The sequence below is a fragment of the Gossypium hirsutum genome, chromosome D01 (genome assembly GCF_007990345.1).
Source record: "Gossypium hirsutum isolate 1008001.06 chromosome D01, Gossypium_hirsutum_v2.1, whole genome shotgun sequence".
Lineage (NCBI taxonomy): Eukaryota > Viridiplantae > Streptophyta > Magnoliopsida > Malvales > Malvaceae > Gossypium > Gossypium hirsutum.
Genome location: NC_053437.1, coordinates 60240085 through 60255425, shown reverse-complemented (window position 1 = coordinate 60255425; position 15341 = coordinate 60240085). Strand labels below are relative to the sequence as shown.

Genomic DNA, 15341 nt, shown 5'->3' with positions numbered 1-15341 from the left:
CAAGAAACAGCCAGTCAATAGAAGTTGTGCGGATGGTGTAAGAATCCAGGCCATACAAGTCGATCATGCCTTAACCGCAATAGTTGAATGTAATTGTAAAAAAAATTATATTTTTTTCAATTATTAATTGATAATTGTATTAATTGTTAGTAAAATTATTAAATTATATCAAATTATTAATTGTTAGTAGTAGTAAAAACATTTTTTCAAATCTAACATTATGTGAATGTAAAATTATTAACTGATAATTGTATTAATGGTTAGTAAAATTATAAAATTATATTTAAGTTAAGGGTTAAGGTTTTTAACTTAAGTGTTAGGGTTTGTTATTTAAGGGTTACAGTTTTAAAGTTAAGGGCTTAGAGTTTTTAATTTAAGGGTTACGATTTTTAAGTTAAGGGTTAGAGTTAGAGTTTTTAGGTTAAGGGTTTAAGGTTTGTCAATTAAATTATGCATTTAGTTATAAATTATAAATTTATAAATTTTTAATAAATTAGTTTAGGGTTTTTAAGTAATAACTCAAAAAAATTTCTATTTTATTACATCACATAATATCAAAATATTCAAAATATTTGTACAAATAAATTTAAATACAAAAATCAATCTCCGTGCCCGCTGGATTCAGTGCCACATGGCGGCCGTCGACGGTTACGCGCTGGATTCCTCATTTGTTCAGCTTTCGGCGGGGATTCTAGTTCTTCCGGTAGGACATCTGGTTGTCGGAGTTGGGATGATGAGCCACCTTGATAGAATAGTGAATGTGGAGGTGTTTACATCACCAACAACGACGGTGTTTGAAACCCGTACGGTGGTGGGGATTGGTAAAAAGAAGAGCTCCCCGACGGCCCTTCTTGCTATCCCTCGTGTGCCGTTGGCCTATACATCGGCGGTCTACTCGGCGTAACAGAAAATGGAGCTGAACCGGGTAATTGGCTCTAACCTGCCATAGAACTCGGAAAAGGAAACATATAAGGGTTAGGATACATAAAAGGGCTAGGAAACGTACTTGGCATCATCTGAAAAGACGGTTGTGTGGGTATCATCGATTGAACTGCTGGGTTGGGTGACTGTGTCGGTGCTCTCGTTGGGCTTGGTGATTGAATGACCGCTAATGATGGGCCGGGTGAATGTCTGGGCCTCATTGAAGGGCTAGCGTAGTCTTCTTGTCGTCTTGGATTTAAAGGCCTGCGTCTTTCCCTTTGGACACGTAATTGTCGCTGCCTCTCCTCTGGCGACAGTAAATACGGCTTGCCATGGATCCTAAACCATGGCATGTATTCCGGCACGCACGCTAACTCCGGAACGATGATCGGTTCCCGAGTAGGTATATAATCATACCAATCTTCCCACATTTAGATGTACTTGAACCAGTATCTTGGCCAATCCGTATTCAATTGTCGAAGGTCGATTTTGTGGTGATCGTCAAACACCTCAGGTTCCACGGGAATCGGTTGTCTACATCCAAATTACCGTAACACGTTTCTGACTGGTGCATCTCCACGGTCGCGTAGTTGATCAACGCGACTTTCGCTTGCCAAGCGTTCGGATTTTGTCAGAACTCATCCGGAATTACTGCCTAAATTGCCGGGTCCTTGTATGGCGTCCATTTAAACTATATGAACATGATAGAAATATTAGTTATATACATAATACTAAATACTAAATACTAAATACCAATCAACTAGCGAATGATGGAAATATTAATTTTATTTAATACTTACATGTGCTTCCGACTGTTGGTCTACTAGAAGCCGTATATCTTCAAGAGAGATAGGTAATCGAGCATGACTTGCCGGATGGTTCCACCTAATTAAATAAATTTTTAGCATACTTTTATTTTTAAAAATCTACATAATAATTGTAAAATCTAATATAAAATTTACCTCGTTATGAGTGGGAATGTATATAGGTGGTCCACTCGAGGACGTAGAAATAGAAAGCGAAACCGTGCCCATGACTGCAGTAGTGACAGGCAACCTCCGATTTTTACTTTCCTCGGTCGCGTCGCCCTGCACATCTCCCAATATAATGTTGCCAAGACGGCAGACCCCCAACTCAATTCACCAGCTGCTCTAAAATCAACGAGTTTCAGCAGCCATCTTAGATGTACGCGGTTCCGTGACGAGTCCGACATTAGATAACCTCCAATTAACTGAAGAATGTATGCCTAAGCATATCAGATTCTTTCTATTTCGGTTGAAACTTCATCCGGATCCAGGAATGTGTCTTGTAACCAGCCCATCTCGATCTTACCTCCGTCTATTTTCTCCAGAATAGCGCCCAAAAGCTCGTAACACACTGCTCTTCAATCGCTAGATTGGGCAGACCCGGTGACTGGGTACCTGTCCACCGGCAATCCCAATTGCAGACTGGCATCTTCCAAAGTGATAGTGCACTCTCCATATGAAAGATGGAATGTGTGCGTCTCGGGTCTCCACCTCTCGATCAACGCACTAATTAGTTTCGGGTACACCTTGCATCCTAGGCCTACCGTCGCCACGTGCCAAAAACCCGCTTCCCGTAGGTAGTTCTCTACCAACGGTGATGGACAAGCATGCATATTTCGGATATTGCATTCCAATATCCGATCTACAGACTTTTATAACAAATAATAAATTAATAATTATCTAAAAATGCATACATAAAAAATTCTTAAATAATATTTAAAAATTAAATTTAACGCTTACCATTTTCATTTGTTCCACCGATATGTGCTGCTTATCAAGCCGAGTCAATTCTCCGGCCATTGCTGAAATCGTATATATTTTTACGATTTAAAAAAAATTAAAAAAATAAATTTTTTGAAATTATTTAAAAATAGGGATTTAAGAGAAATTTAAGAGGAACTTGAGAGCAAATTGAGATTAAATATGAATTTGAGAGAAATTTGGAAGGAATTTGAGAGCAAATTGAGAGGAAATTTGAGAGAGGATTAGTTTGTGAAAAAAAGGGGTGGGGGCATTTATACTTTTTTTTTGGACCGTTTGGGGGGGTAACGGTCAGAAAAATGACCATTGCACTGTTCACGCACGGGGCAAATCGCGTCCCCAAGAACGCTTTACACGTCAGCAAATCGTGTCCACGTCAGCGCACTTTGATGACGTGGACACAAACCACGCTTACATGGACGCGATTTGCTGACACGTTCCCTGACTTCACGCTGACGTGGACGCGATTTAGGGGAAAATGGCCCATTCCGGTAAATAATAGAATCCGGGCCCATTTCGGTAAATTTAAAAAAAATTAAGCTTTTAATGGTAAATTGCCCGTAAACACATTGCAAATTACGTAAAAATTCCAACTTAATTATTTTCAAAATTTAATATTATTGTTCTATGATATTAATAAAACAATCGATATATTGAGTTCTTCAAATTCAACATAATTTATATTTCTCAGAATCCGATGATTGTATAAAAAATATTTGAAAGATGTTAGCTTATATGTTACACCTACGTTGAAAATCATTCAACATTTAATTGCTGCCTCGGTGAAAAGATAAAAGTAAAAGTCAGAAATGTTTACGTCCCATTTTCCATAAAGGAAGCAACCATTACACTTAAAAATGTCACTTTAATAATCAAACTTCCAATCCAGAAGGAGGTGGTAATTGCAGCTAGTGGCATCAATCTAAACAACAAGTGCGATCAGTTTTTGCATGTTATGCCCTCAAATTTGATAGGTGCCAGATGAAGTAAAAAAAAAAAAAAACTAACTTATCAAATTTTATTTATTTTCTAAATAATGAGTTGATATTAATTATTTTTAAATTACCTTCTTTGTTTTACGTTTGGTCTAATGCTATCACTTATTAATTTTAATTTTTTATTTATAAATAATATGATCAAAATTATTGGCAAAATTAAGAATATATTTCTGAAAAAATTTAGGAATATAGGTCGAAATTTTGAATACTTAAGGAAAGAGACTGATTTTTCGTAGATGTGGTAAAAACGTGTTTTAGGAAAAGCATTAAAAAAACCTTTTAAAAAAATATTTTTTTGTTATAAAATAAAGAACAAAGAAAACAAGAGAGCAAAAGAGAGCGTATTTTATTGATTAATCGAAATATTTATAAAACTTCTCTAAAGTCTCTATTTATATGTTTAAGAAATATACATGCAGCAAAATCTACTTCTAATGACTATTAGAATTTAAAGTACATCAAAACTTATCTTGATTTTAATGGACATCTACTTAATAAAATGTCAATTCTTTTAGTTAGATGGTCGAGTGTTACTATTTTATTCCTTAAGTCTCAAGTTCAATTCATATCTCGAACACATTTATTTTTGTTTCATGTTATTTCAATTTTTTTTTGTTAATTTTTAATATTTTGTTAATATTTTTAATTAAAAATATGTTACTTTCAAGTTATTTTATTTTTAATTTATATATTTAATTAATAATTCTTTTATTTATATAAATAAAACAATAAATATGGAATTGTACAATAAAAATATATCTATCTTTCATTATGTTAATATGTTAAAAATATTTTTAATTAATAATTATTTTATTGATATAAACAAAATAATAAATATGGAGTTATATAATGAGAATATATACTATATATATTATGCTAAAAATATTTTATTTTTTTGAAAAATATTAACTAATTTTTTGATATATTTTTTATTATTTATATGTGAATATTTATTTTCTCTACCAACATGATAGATATGATGATTTCTATTATTATAAAATTAAATAATTATATCAAATATTATTATTATTTTTAAATATAAAATATTTTAAAATTCATCATTTTTATATGTAAAATTTAGTTGATGTACCCAAAATTATTTTGTATGTAACAAATGTGCCATGTCTACAGAAACAATCTATTTCTTTAAATAATTAAAATTTCGACTTGTATCCCTAATTTTTTTTTTGGAATCAGCATATTCTTCTAATTTTCTCAAAATTATTTATTGTATTATTTATAAAATTTATAAAAAATAAAATAATTTAATATATTTTAATTTAATCGTTATCGGTTTATTGACGGGGAGATCTAGCTTATAGAAACAGAGCAGATGGATAAATAATTGAAAAGAAAAAGGTGCAATATTGTTGTGAAAATCTCTAATGTACACTAATGTACGCATTCGGAGGAAGGAGCGAAGGAAGAGGCAGAGAGAGAGAGAGAGAGAGAGAGAGAGAGCGGGAAAAATAACAGTTGAGGATAGGCTGCACTTGAAAAGGGAGGGGAAAGGGAAGAAAAATGGAATTGTTATTTTATTCTCAATAATTGGTTTAATTTCGAAAAAAAAAACAATTAAATGGATTTAGGCGAGCTGTTGGCGATCTTCAGTCCCGGTGTCGCGGGCGCCGTATTCGGTGCCGGCTGGTGGTTTTGGGTCGACGCCGTCGTTTGTAGCTCCGTTCATATCTCTTTCGTCCACTATTTACCTGGTACACCTAATGGCTTTCCTTCTTCTTTTAATATATTTTTTATTTCTTGTTAATTATTTGCTTTTTTGATGTTTACATGGCCGAATTTTATTTTAAGAAATATTTGCGTCTATCGCGGCTTTGATGTTTAATTGTGTTCGAAAAGACGATATTGATTACTCTCCGTATGATGAAGGCGAGTGGAGGTTTGCTGATTCTTATCTTCTTCAATTTCTCACTGTTTTTTCAGTTCATTTTTTTTATGGAATTTGCGTTTCATCCACTATTGGATTTTGATTTTGCTTACTTTAACTGTTTTTTTGCTAAAATCGTTATCATTTTTCCCATGATTGGAGAGATACCTAATTACTTAGGGTTTACCTGTTCCTCGGTGATGCTGTTGTGAGTTGTGATATTTTCGAGGTGAAGTTGAGATGGTTCTGTACATTTTAGCTGATTGAAAAATATTTCTTGTCTTGAAGTTCTTACCTTGTCTACAGAATCAAGGCTTATGATGTAGCGGTCACTTTGAAATCCAAACTTGATAAGCACTAGAATTTCGTCAACAGTCTTGCATCTCAATTAATTTATTCCTTTTGGTATCAACAAATTTAACATTAATGCAAATGATATTTAATTGTGTATGATGGTGACTATTTGCACAGACATAGGTCCAGAAGTTCCGTTCAAAATTAGTGTTATTGCATGTAAAGTGCCTACGTTTTAGGTTCAAGTTTAGACAGCATGGATGCATAATTTTCAAGTGATCCTTCTAACTTAAGGATCTTAATCTTCTTGTAGAATTAATGAATATGGAACTATTCATTACGATCATTTTATATAGTGTACTCATGGTGAACTCCCTCTTGCTCACTCATTCAACGGTGGCTGAAGCAGTGCATGATAGTGCTGCGAACTTGGAAATTCTTTTAGCTGCCTATATGGCATTGAGGAACTGAGTTCTTGAAACCTAAGAAAAATTAGAGGACGTATATAACGTATTTATTACCCACCTTTTCTGCATGTGTGTTATCACTAAAGTCAATCTTGAGGCATAGTTGACAATTGACATGGATAAGTGTTCGTGATAATGATTCATTTGCAAATCACGTGTCTTGTAAACTAACATGCAGTTTACAAACAGAAATTCTTCTGCAACTCAAAAATTATCATATGGCAGTGCTGAATTACAAGTTTTTTTCCTTGTAATTAGAAGTGTTGGATTCTTTTTTATTATTATACTGTTAGCAGGATTGAAATAGAAGAAAACATGTTATTTTATTCTATATCCACAATTTAGTATCTTTAAGCCTAAATATAGAGCTAGAATAAAACTTTGTTTGCGAGAAAGTCTAGTATACATAAGCTGTAAAATATTTACAGTCATAACTTCCTGATTATTACCTCTGAAATTAATAAAGGAACCTAGAGGTTTTCCATAACCCTGAGTTTTCTAGAGTTCCAACTTCATTCTACACATTTTTCAGTCAAAATTCTACCTATTTGCTGCTGTTTTTCACCCAAAACCACATCAATTTTCTTACAGAGATGATATAGGGTTTGAATAGTGTTGTTGTTTTCCTGAAACATGCCTTGATATTGGTCAGAGTTAAGACAAATTGTTGAACATACTGGTCTTTCATTTTAGTTTTTCTTCCACAGGAGCTTAACTGGTCCTAACACATAAGTTGTCATGTCCATTTATGGTTGCTTGAGTAAAAACTTTGGGCTATGGTGGAAAAGGAATGACTAAGACTTATCCCTGATTGTATAACCTTGGCACTTGGTGGAGCCCAAAAAGTAAATGTGCTAGTGTTGTATGACTTACGGCTTAAACTATTAATTTGTGCTGTGTTCCATTGCAGTTTTAGGACCGAGCTTTTTGAATTTTTTTTTTCTTTTAATCTATTTTTCCAACTTATCCTTCAACCACTCAAGCTATTCCTTTACCTGAGCTAGTTTACGGTGTACGAGTCACTGCTGAATTTGATTATGAGACACAAGAAATGCTCTTAAGCCATTTGAAGCTTCCTCTTATTTCATGTAGGTTACATGAAAGCTTAACAACCATCTTGCTTAATCACTTCAAAAATTTCGTTGTAATGTAAAGAAATTTGCAAATATTGATAATATCATCTGAGCATGGTATGGTATGCGCTTATCAACATGCAGTAAGCATGGTGTGTGTAGCTCAAGCTCACCCTTGTGTAACTAAGCTGATCCGTGCATGTGCTCCAGCTGCATGACAATTTCAGAATCAGGCATTGGAGTTTGGAATTTGGGAAAAGGTTTTGACTTTGTATGTATTAAAGCTGTAGGGAATTAGTAATGGTGTCTACTTTTGATTTCCTTTTGTCTTGTTGTCTTGCTTGTGCGTTGTATCTGATATAACTTGGAGATAATTTCGACAATTGGTGATATTTAAGATTGTTTAAGTGGGAAACTTTAAGTGTTTGGAATTTGAATCAGCTGACCATCCTTGTATCTGTTTGTTGTGTGGTTTATCTCTACCTTTTTTTAGAAGAGTTACAATACTCTTTTGGTTGCTTGTTCTGGCTAATGGATGCTAATCCTTCATCGAAACAGGTTGAAGCTCTGGCTTTTCCTTGCTTATGTTGTCTCCTTTGTTTCACTGGCTGCTTCAGTGGGCCTATTGATGCAGGATTCACTAGTGACATCTGGTCCTTCATTGTGGACTGGTACTGCAGGTGTCTTACAGTGTGTGTTCGTCTTAATTAGGTAAATGCTATTCCAGATTTAGAATTATGACCATCATCAATGTTCTGTTAGGTTCGTTTGTATAATTGTTTCAAATTAAAGATGAATATCTATCTTGTGGTTATGTGCCTGTGTGAGAATCATACACCAAATGGCGTATTTAAGATGTTCTTCAATTTCATTATTTATGTATTAAACATTTTATCACCAACTCTAATAATTTTGTTAATCTGAATCTTCAACTGCAATGGACTTATATATTGGACTTCTCACTCGGAATAACAGACAGTGTAGCTTGGAACCACAAGCGAGTCTTCAATAGTATGTGCAGGTATCATCTGTCATTTTAATTAATCAATGGTGCAGTTAGAAAGGATTTTTCACCTTCTTAAATCTTGTACCCTATAGTAAGTGTCTTGAGTGTGAAAACTAAGATTCATCCTGCTCTTTTGAAATTTATGATTTTTCAACCATGAAACGGGCACTTGAAGCCCATTTGTTGTTTTCTTTATTTCCAGTTCTATATAGGGTCGAATCATCCATGCCCCCTTTTAACAAAACCTTTTTCTTTTGTTTTGGATTGGCCATACCAACCTTTTTCCCGATTTGATTTGCCACCTTTAGGCTGTATTTGTTTTGGTAGGTGGAAAGATAAAATTTTATTGGTATGCTTGGTATAAAATATGGAAAAGTTGAATAAAAATGTAATTTTGTTTTCACTCGTTGTTAAGACAGAACTATGGAAAAGAAGTAAAAATTATATTATTTTACTATTATACTCTTAGCATAACAAAGTAAAATGCTGAATTCGGGTCTACTTCATTTGATGTATTCACACCTTAATTTCTAGGACTTAGGAGACTCAATTTGCAGCCTAATGTTAAATTTGATCCGAGAACTCGTGTCTTAATATTGGATTCGTATAATTTTAGGTATGGTCATCATGTTTAAAACATTACATATTTGTATATATTTGTTAATAAATTATGTTATATTTGTATATCGGTTCCACTTTATATTATCTGTAGTTAATGAATAATGAATTGATTAGTAGATGTTTATATGTAAATGATGATAATAGATGGGTTAAAAGATAATGAACCAGTGAAAGCAGCATCTGAGTTAGATAGGTATTGCAAGGAATTGTAAGATCATTAGTGTATTTTAATGTTGGACAAGATTCTCGGATCAAACCTGTTAAAGAGCAACATTTTGGATTTTCACTATCCTGATATACATCTAATTGCATCTTTTTAAAGAGAAAACAATAAAGATCTCAATCCTAAGATTTTACAATTTGGAAAAAAATATAGATTTTAAATGTTGTAATGAACTTAAATTTGACAAAAAGTTTTAATTGCATTAATAATTGGAATTATATTTTAAATCCGAAGAGTAGAGAGATTAAATTTTTTGAAAAAAAATTAAATATACAAAGAGTATGAATATATTTTAGGTTAAATTCTGCTCTTAGTCTCTGTATTGACAAAAGTTGTGTTTGACTTTGATCTTTGTATTATAATTTGATTAATTTTAGTCTTCGTATTTTTTAAATTGGTCAATCTTAATTTATATATTTTTTGAATTTTAAAACTTTAACCCCAATTCAAATAATAAATTCACTTGTCTCATGCCATGAGCAAAGTTGTAGATTTAACTCATATTTTATGATTGGTTTTTTAAGTTTTTATACTTTTCAAAACTTGAAATTTTGGCATAAAAGATTGTTACTAATCCTTTAACTGAATTTTTAAAAACATATATGGTAAACTAATTTAACAATTATGACCAAGTTAAAATAAAGAGATCAAAGCCATAACTTTGGACTAATCACAGAATTTAACCAATATTTTGACCTTTGACTTAATGTTCCCAAAGCTCTTACATGATAGTCATATCTTTGCGCGTAAAATCAGCCGTAGACCCTACTTTTAAAAGAGCTCCCCACTAATATTTCCTTCATTTATTCACGTGAAACTACTTGCCTATAAAAAAATTTTGCTAAAAGGAATATGAAAGGATGGATAACCATGAAAAATAAACAAACATGTAACATGAACTAAACTTTTTCTTATTTCCTATTCTTTTTCCTCTGTAAAATTGACCAAAGACATCAACAATAATCTATTTCTTGTAAAATTGAATCCTAGGGAAAGGAAAGGAAGCAAAAAGGACAAAATAATATATATATCCCAAAAGATGCAACTTTCCAGCATCTATTCTTCCCCACTGCAGATCCTTTAGAAACCCAAAGAATTCTCTGTGTGTTATAGGTGGGCAGGAGTTATTGCACTATTTGGAAACTCCCTTCCATGCCCAACTCCTCAGCTTTCTTTCAAACAGAAGACATCAAAAGGATTTACTATGTGATAGGAGGGAAAATGAACCTAAAGATCTGCCATCAAAATTGGAACTTCTTTGGATTTACTATGTAGGGACAGAGAAAGGCAGGCTTCAGATACGGAGTCAGATGAGCTTGGTTCAGAAGCTCCATCCAAATTAGTTGCGAAAGTGTGAGCCAGCTTTGGCAGCATGCTGCTGCACAGTTTCAGAGACGGCCTCAACTTCATGTACTGCAAAACCAAATGAATAGATGAATTTTACAAATACCATACAAAAATTCTCATAAAGAGCTCTTAATTTGCATCTGTTGTACAAAATGCATCGCTTTTAAACAAGACAAAGATGATGATTAGCCATGGAATCAGACTGCAGATAAAGGCATTATCAACATATCAAATCTTCACGATTATCTAATGGTTATTAAAAAAAATCCCATTATGCTTTCCATCCAAGCAAGATAAATTGATCAACTCCACATTATTTTCAGTAAACTTAAAGGTTCATTAGAGAGACACTAAAACTAGGGAACAAGTTGACTTCAAACAAAATTCATTGAATAAATAAAGGGAAAGTACAGCAAAAAGGAAAAAAAGATGTATTTACCTCCTGATAAAATGCATTGATTATCTCTTTTGTAAGGCCTTCATCCTCACCAGAGTTTTCTTCCCAGCCAAGAGAACGAAGAAATGCAGCCTCTTCTTCATCTGGATAAACCATAGAAGTGGAGGTCATATAATTTTCACCATCATCAGAAAATCTTTTAGCATCATGACGGGTGCCACCATTGCTAGTTGCTGCAATATGATTCTCATTAGCACAAGCAGGTGCAGAAGCAGTCACTACTTCCTTTGAAACTTCAGATTTCTCTGTGGTGGAAGATGAATTATGAGGATCTGAATTCGCGAGACCAGCAGCACTGTTCATAGAGGTCTTCTTTTTCAGGAGATTAAAAAAATCATTCCAGTTCTGGGTTTGAGCCAAGGAAGGTTTCTTTTCCACAGTAAACCCAGCTACTGGATTCAAGGTAGATGCCTTGCGTTCCCCAGCAGATAGCTTTTGGTTCTTCGAGTTTATAGAGGAAGCAGATGTAACAGGAGCAACAGCATGTTGGCTAGTTGTACCTCTGCTGCTCATATTTGTTGTTGGACTAGCAACATCTTTATGAGTAGGAGATGAGACCCCATTCTCCCATCCTGGTTTGAGAACCAAAAGCTTCCCAGATGTCTTTGGCATGTCAGACTTGATATGATCACTGTGGGGAGACTGATTACCATGATGAGTCAAAGAATATTGTTGCTGTCCACTCTTTATAGTTATGTTCATGTCACTCGTTCTGACAGCAGGTTTGGCTTTTGATTTATCCACTGAATTGTGAACCTGGGACCAAAAAATTAGGAAATTATATCTGAAATTTCTAAGTACTAATTAAATGGTTCTTCTATCATGCAGTAGACAGGTCAAAAGAAAAAGCGCAACTTCCAGAACACTTCATGAGCATACAGCAAACTAGCTAACTTGAGTTAATCTTGGCATTTCAAAATCCCTTAAAGATGTACAAGAACAGTTATAATTCAACCACAAGTCTATATCATTAAGTCATATCATAAACATGAAATTCAAAATCTAGTGTAAACAACACCAGGGAAGAAAAAGAAAAAGAAAGAATGCTAGCTTTGTTGGTGGAATAATAGATGGTCTTGCATAACTGCCTTTTTTTTTTACTAATCCATCAAGATAAAAGTGAGAAGGCTTCTTGAAAAGTTCCACTGTTCATCAATTGACTGTATTATATTTGATGACACTAAGATCTAATGAGTTTCCTTTCCAAAATCTCATTCTTGTCTTTCGATTATGATTGGAAAATATGACCAATGATTCTGACCTTCACATTATAGTCAATCATAAATGCCAGAGAAGATTACAACCAACTGTGGCATTCAGAAAGTTCAGAGCATTCTGGAACTTGCCAAATCAACTAACGATCTGAATAAGATAAAAGAAGAAATGTCTGGATATGTTATGGAATAATATTCAAGCTGGTTTTCTTTTTGTTTTAACGTCAGTTTTTACGTAAACCTTATGTTATTTTTCTTATGTTTCAACTAACCTTATGTTATGGTGCGTTAGCTTTAAATGATACAGGGCGTTTTGTGCCTCCTCCTTCCGTACTGTTAGCTGACAGCTGTTGTAACAGACTAGGGTTCCTACTTTTATACACTGTAATGACAGAGGGAAGGCATGCAGAATTTTGGCTGTTTCTTCAATCGTCTCTCTATACTCTCCCTTTCTCTCTCTCTTTTTCTGTGTTATCTGTCACGTCCATAACAGGATACAAGACAGTATGATTAACTATTATTATAAGATTACACGAGTATCAATATTCGGAATAATTTTATCGATAATTTTTTCAATTGTACTGATATTTTTTTATGTTTTGATTTTAGACGATAAGTAGAATGCAAGTTTGGTATCAATTTTTCACGTGGTACCGATACCACTTTAAGAAAATATCGATACCATGTTCTAGTATTGATACTTACGTAATTATCTTGGAAATTTTGTTAAGTGAGCCTAATACATGCTCAATTATTACTATAAATTTATTTGAAGTATGTTTGGCATGTTCTAATGATGATTGATATATGTTTTACTAAAAAATTTATAAGATCACTGATAAAGAAGATGATTTCTTAATAATGTGACAAATTACTATGAGTATGACATGAGATGGTGGTGTGGCATCTTAATATTTAGATTTGGCGACCAAACTAAGTATAGGGTGTTACATTCGGTGGTATCAGAGCTCTAGGTTCATTAACTATCGAGTCTAGGTGATTGTTGTGTGTTTGGAGTTTCAAAACTCGTGAGCCTAGGTCATTGTTTTCTTGAAATTGTTGATATAACTTTGATTAAATTGTTAGGAATTGTTTGAAATAATGTGATTGAATTGCATGTGGGGTAGGAATGGAAACACATTGACTTAATCCTAAAGTTTTCTTGCAGGAACGAGACTTGGATCATCTCTTCGCCACTCACACCTTCGATTTTTTTGTGTATTAGATTTGATCGTCGAGATCACGGGTGTTTTTGTTTTGTGATCAATTCTTTTATTCTCGTTGGTAGATTTAGGTTCTATGCCTTCGTAAATATGGAGCGACTTAGCTATTAAGTAGAGAATCCTGATAGAGATTATGAATTAGGAAAAATGGTTATGAGTTCTTTAGACGAAAGTGTCGTAGTGAGTAGAAGAAACTGTTAGCAAAATTACTGTAGAATAAGTTAGCGGTAGTGAATAGGATCATTAAGAAAAGTAGTAGAAAGTTAAAGAGAATAGGAATCAGAGTGCGCAGTGAAAGTGTGATATTAGTTTAAAAGTAGAAATAACATATTTTGTGATTAAACAATTGACATGTTAACAGAAAATTTCAAGGACGAAATTCTTTTTAGAGGGAGAGATTTGTAACACCCCAAAATAGGACCTAAGAGTTTTAGGGGTATTTTAGGGATTTTAGCCTTAGAGTGTTTGAAATTTTACGACGTGGTTTATCAGTCATATTTTTTACTATGGTTTTTAGAAAATTAAATCAATTTCTGAAAATGAATTTTAAATACCTTTAATTTTGAAAATAGGATAGATTTGTAAAAGAGGCAATTAGACCAGATTTTTAAAGTTCAACCTAAAAATATCCATTTATAGTTTCATAGTTTTCTCTTCAAAGCTTATGCATGCCGTCCCTTGTTTCCTATTACTCTTCCAATTGATTTTTTTATTTCTAAACTATAATCTCTTGATTTTCATCAACATTCAAGCCTTAAACCTCCATTAAATACCAAGAAAAATACCCAAAATCACCATTGATTTCTCTATTGTCACATCCATAACATGATACTACACATTAGGGGGAAAATTGAAACCTAAATATTGCAAACATGCAAAAGCTAGGGAAGAAGGTAAGAAAGCAATGGAGAAGGCAACATGAAAACAAAGTGCCAAAAATCCCACCAACATTGACATCAATCAAATTTTGGTTTGTTTTAACCAATGGAAGGAACATGATATATATGGTGAATCCACTAACAAAGTTTTCTAACTTATGATAAAGGGCCAAAGATCTTTATAGCAACGAAAAAACATAGACCAACACAAGCCACCTTATCAACAAAAAAACATAGACCAACACAAGCCACCTTACACATCATGGGAATCGTTGAAAAAATGTTAAGAAAAATGCCAAGATAGTAACCTAGCTTGTAAGTTCAAAATCCAAAAATAACATTTAACATGTAGGGTAAAAGAGTTAAAGGATGTTATAAATCAGTGCAAACAATTTTGATGCAGGAGAAGAGTGATCAAGACTAACTTTGGAGGCTATAATTTAGAGGTTGAGAGTTTTTGAGAAGATTTGCTATAATAAGCAGATGGATAAGAGAACCATAGATCTAAGAAGGTGTTTAGCTGTAGTTAACAGTAGTCAACAACATAAATAATATCATTATTTAAGTGCAAATACGAAGGGATTATTGATAAGAGATTCAAGAAGTTTAAGTAGAATTAAAAGATTAAATACTAGTTATATTCATGTTTATAAGTAGTTGCTGGAAATCTAAAGAACAAGAAGAAGATTTGGCTTTTAAATAGATTCCTAGGGGCATCAACATCAAATAAAGAACATCAATTCAGGTTTTCTTAAAACTTAATCTTGATTTCTATTGCTGCACCTGACTCGTTTGAGAAGACAGGCACTCAAACTCCCTAAAGAATAACAACATTGCAACAATAGCAGAATAAGTAGAAAAAAACCAAAAAAAATAATTAAATGTCCACAGTCTAAATACATGGGCCCAACGTGGCCCAAACCGTTTTAACATAACCACTAAACCCA

The 15341-nt window shown here is 33.3% G+C and overlaps 2 protein-coding genes across 3 annotated transcripts; one reads left to right on the top strand and one right to left on the bottom strand.

Moving 5' to 3' along the window:
- Positions 1-4684: 4684 nt before the first annotated feature.
- Positions 4685-8891, top strand: LOC107922594 (transmembrane protein 50 homolog). 2 transcript variants are annotated; one of them, XM_016852698.2, is made up of 4 exons: positions 4969-5418; positions 5516-5603; positions 7984-8136; positions 8401-8891. In XM_016852698.2, the coding sequence occupies exons 1-4, from the start codon at positions 5286-5288 to the stop codon at positions 8435-8437; spliced, it is 411 nt and encodes a 136-aa protein (XP_016708187.1). In that variant the 5' UTR covers positions 4969-5285; the 3' UTR covers positions 8438-8891. The 2 variants fall into 2 exon arrangements, 1 of the variants encoding a protein (XP_016708187.1); XR_005909574.1 differs by lacking the exon at positions 5516-5603 and having other exon boundaries at positions 4685-5418; positions 7984-8588.
- A 1235-nt stretch (positions 8892-10126) lies between these two features.
- On the bottom strand, positions 10127-12553 carry LOC107921514 (uncharacterized). Its single transcript, XM_041087536.1, has 3 exons — positions 12341-12553; positions 11062-11835; positions 10127-10688 (listed from the first exon to the last, which is right to left on the bottom strand). The coding sequence occupies exons 1-3, from the start codon at positions 12359-12361 to the stop codon at positions 10503-10505; spliced, it is 981 nt and encodes a 326-aa protein (XP_040943470.1). The 5' UTR covers positions 12362-12553; the 3' UTR covers positions 10127-10502.
- Positions 12554-15341: the final 2788 nt, after the last annotated feature.

Coding starts and splice junctions, on each gene's coding strand:
- LOC107922594 (XM_016852698.2), top strand. CDS start 5,286: ATGGATTTAGGCGAGCTGTTGGCGATCTTCAGTCCCGGTGTCGCGGGC. Junction 5,419..5,515: donor TTTCGTCCACTATTTACCTG/GTACACCTAATG, acceptor TTTTATTTTAAG/AAATATTTGCGTCTATCGCG. Junction 8,137..8,400: donor TGTGTGTTCGTCTTAATTAG/GTAAATGCTATT, acceptor TCGGAATAACAG/ACAGTGTAGCTTGGAACCAC.
- LOC107921514 (XM_041087536.1), bottom strand. CDS start 12,361: ATGATTGACTATAATGTGAAG. Junction 11,836..12,340: donor TGATTGACTATAATGTGAAG/GTCAGAATCATT, acceptor TTTTGGTCCCAG/GTTCACAATTCAGTGGATAA. Junction 10,689..11,061: donor TCAATGCATTTTATCAGGAG/GTAAATACATCT, acceptor TTGGTTTTGCAG/TACATGAAGTTGAGGCCGTC.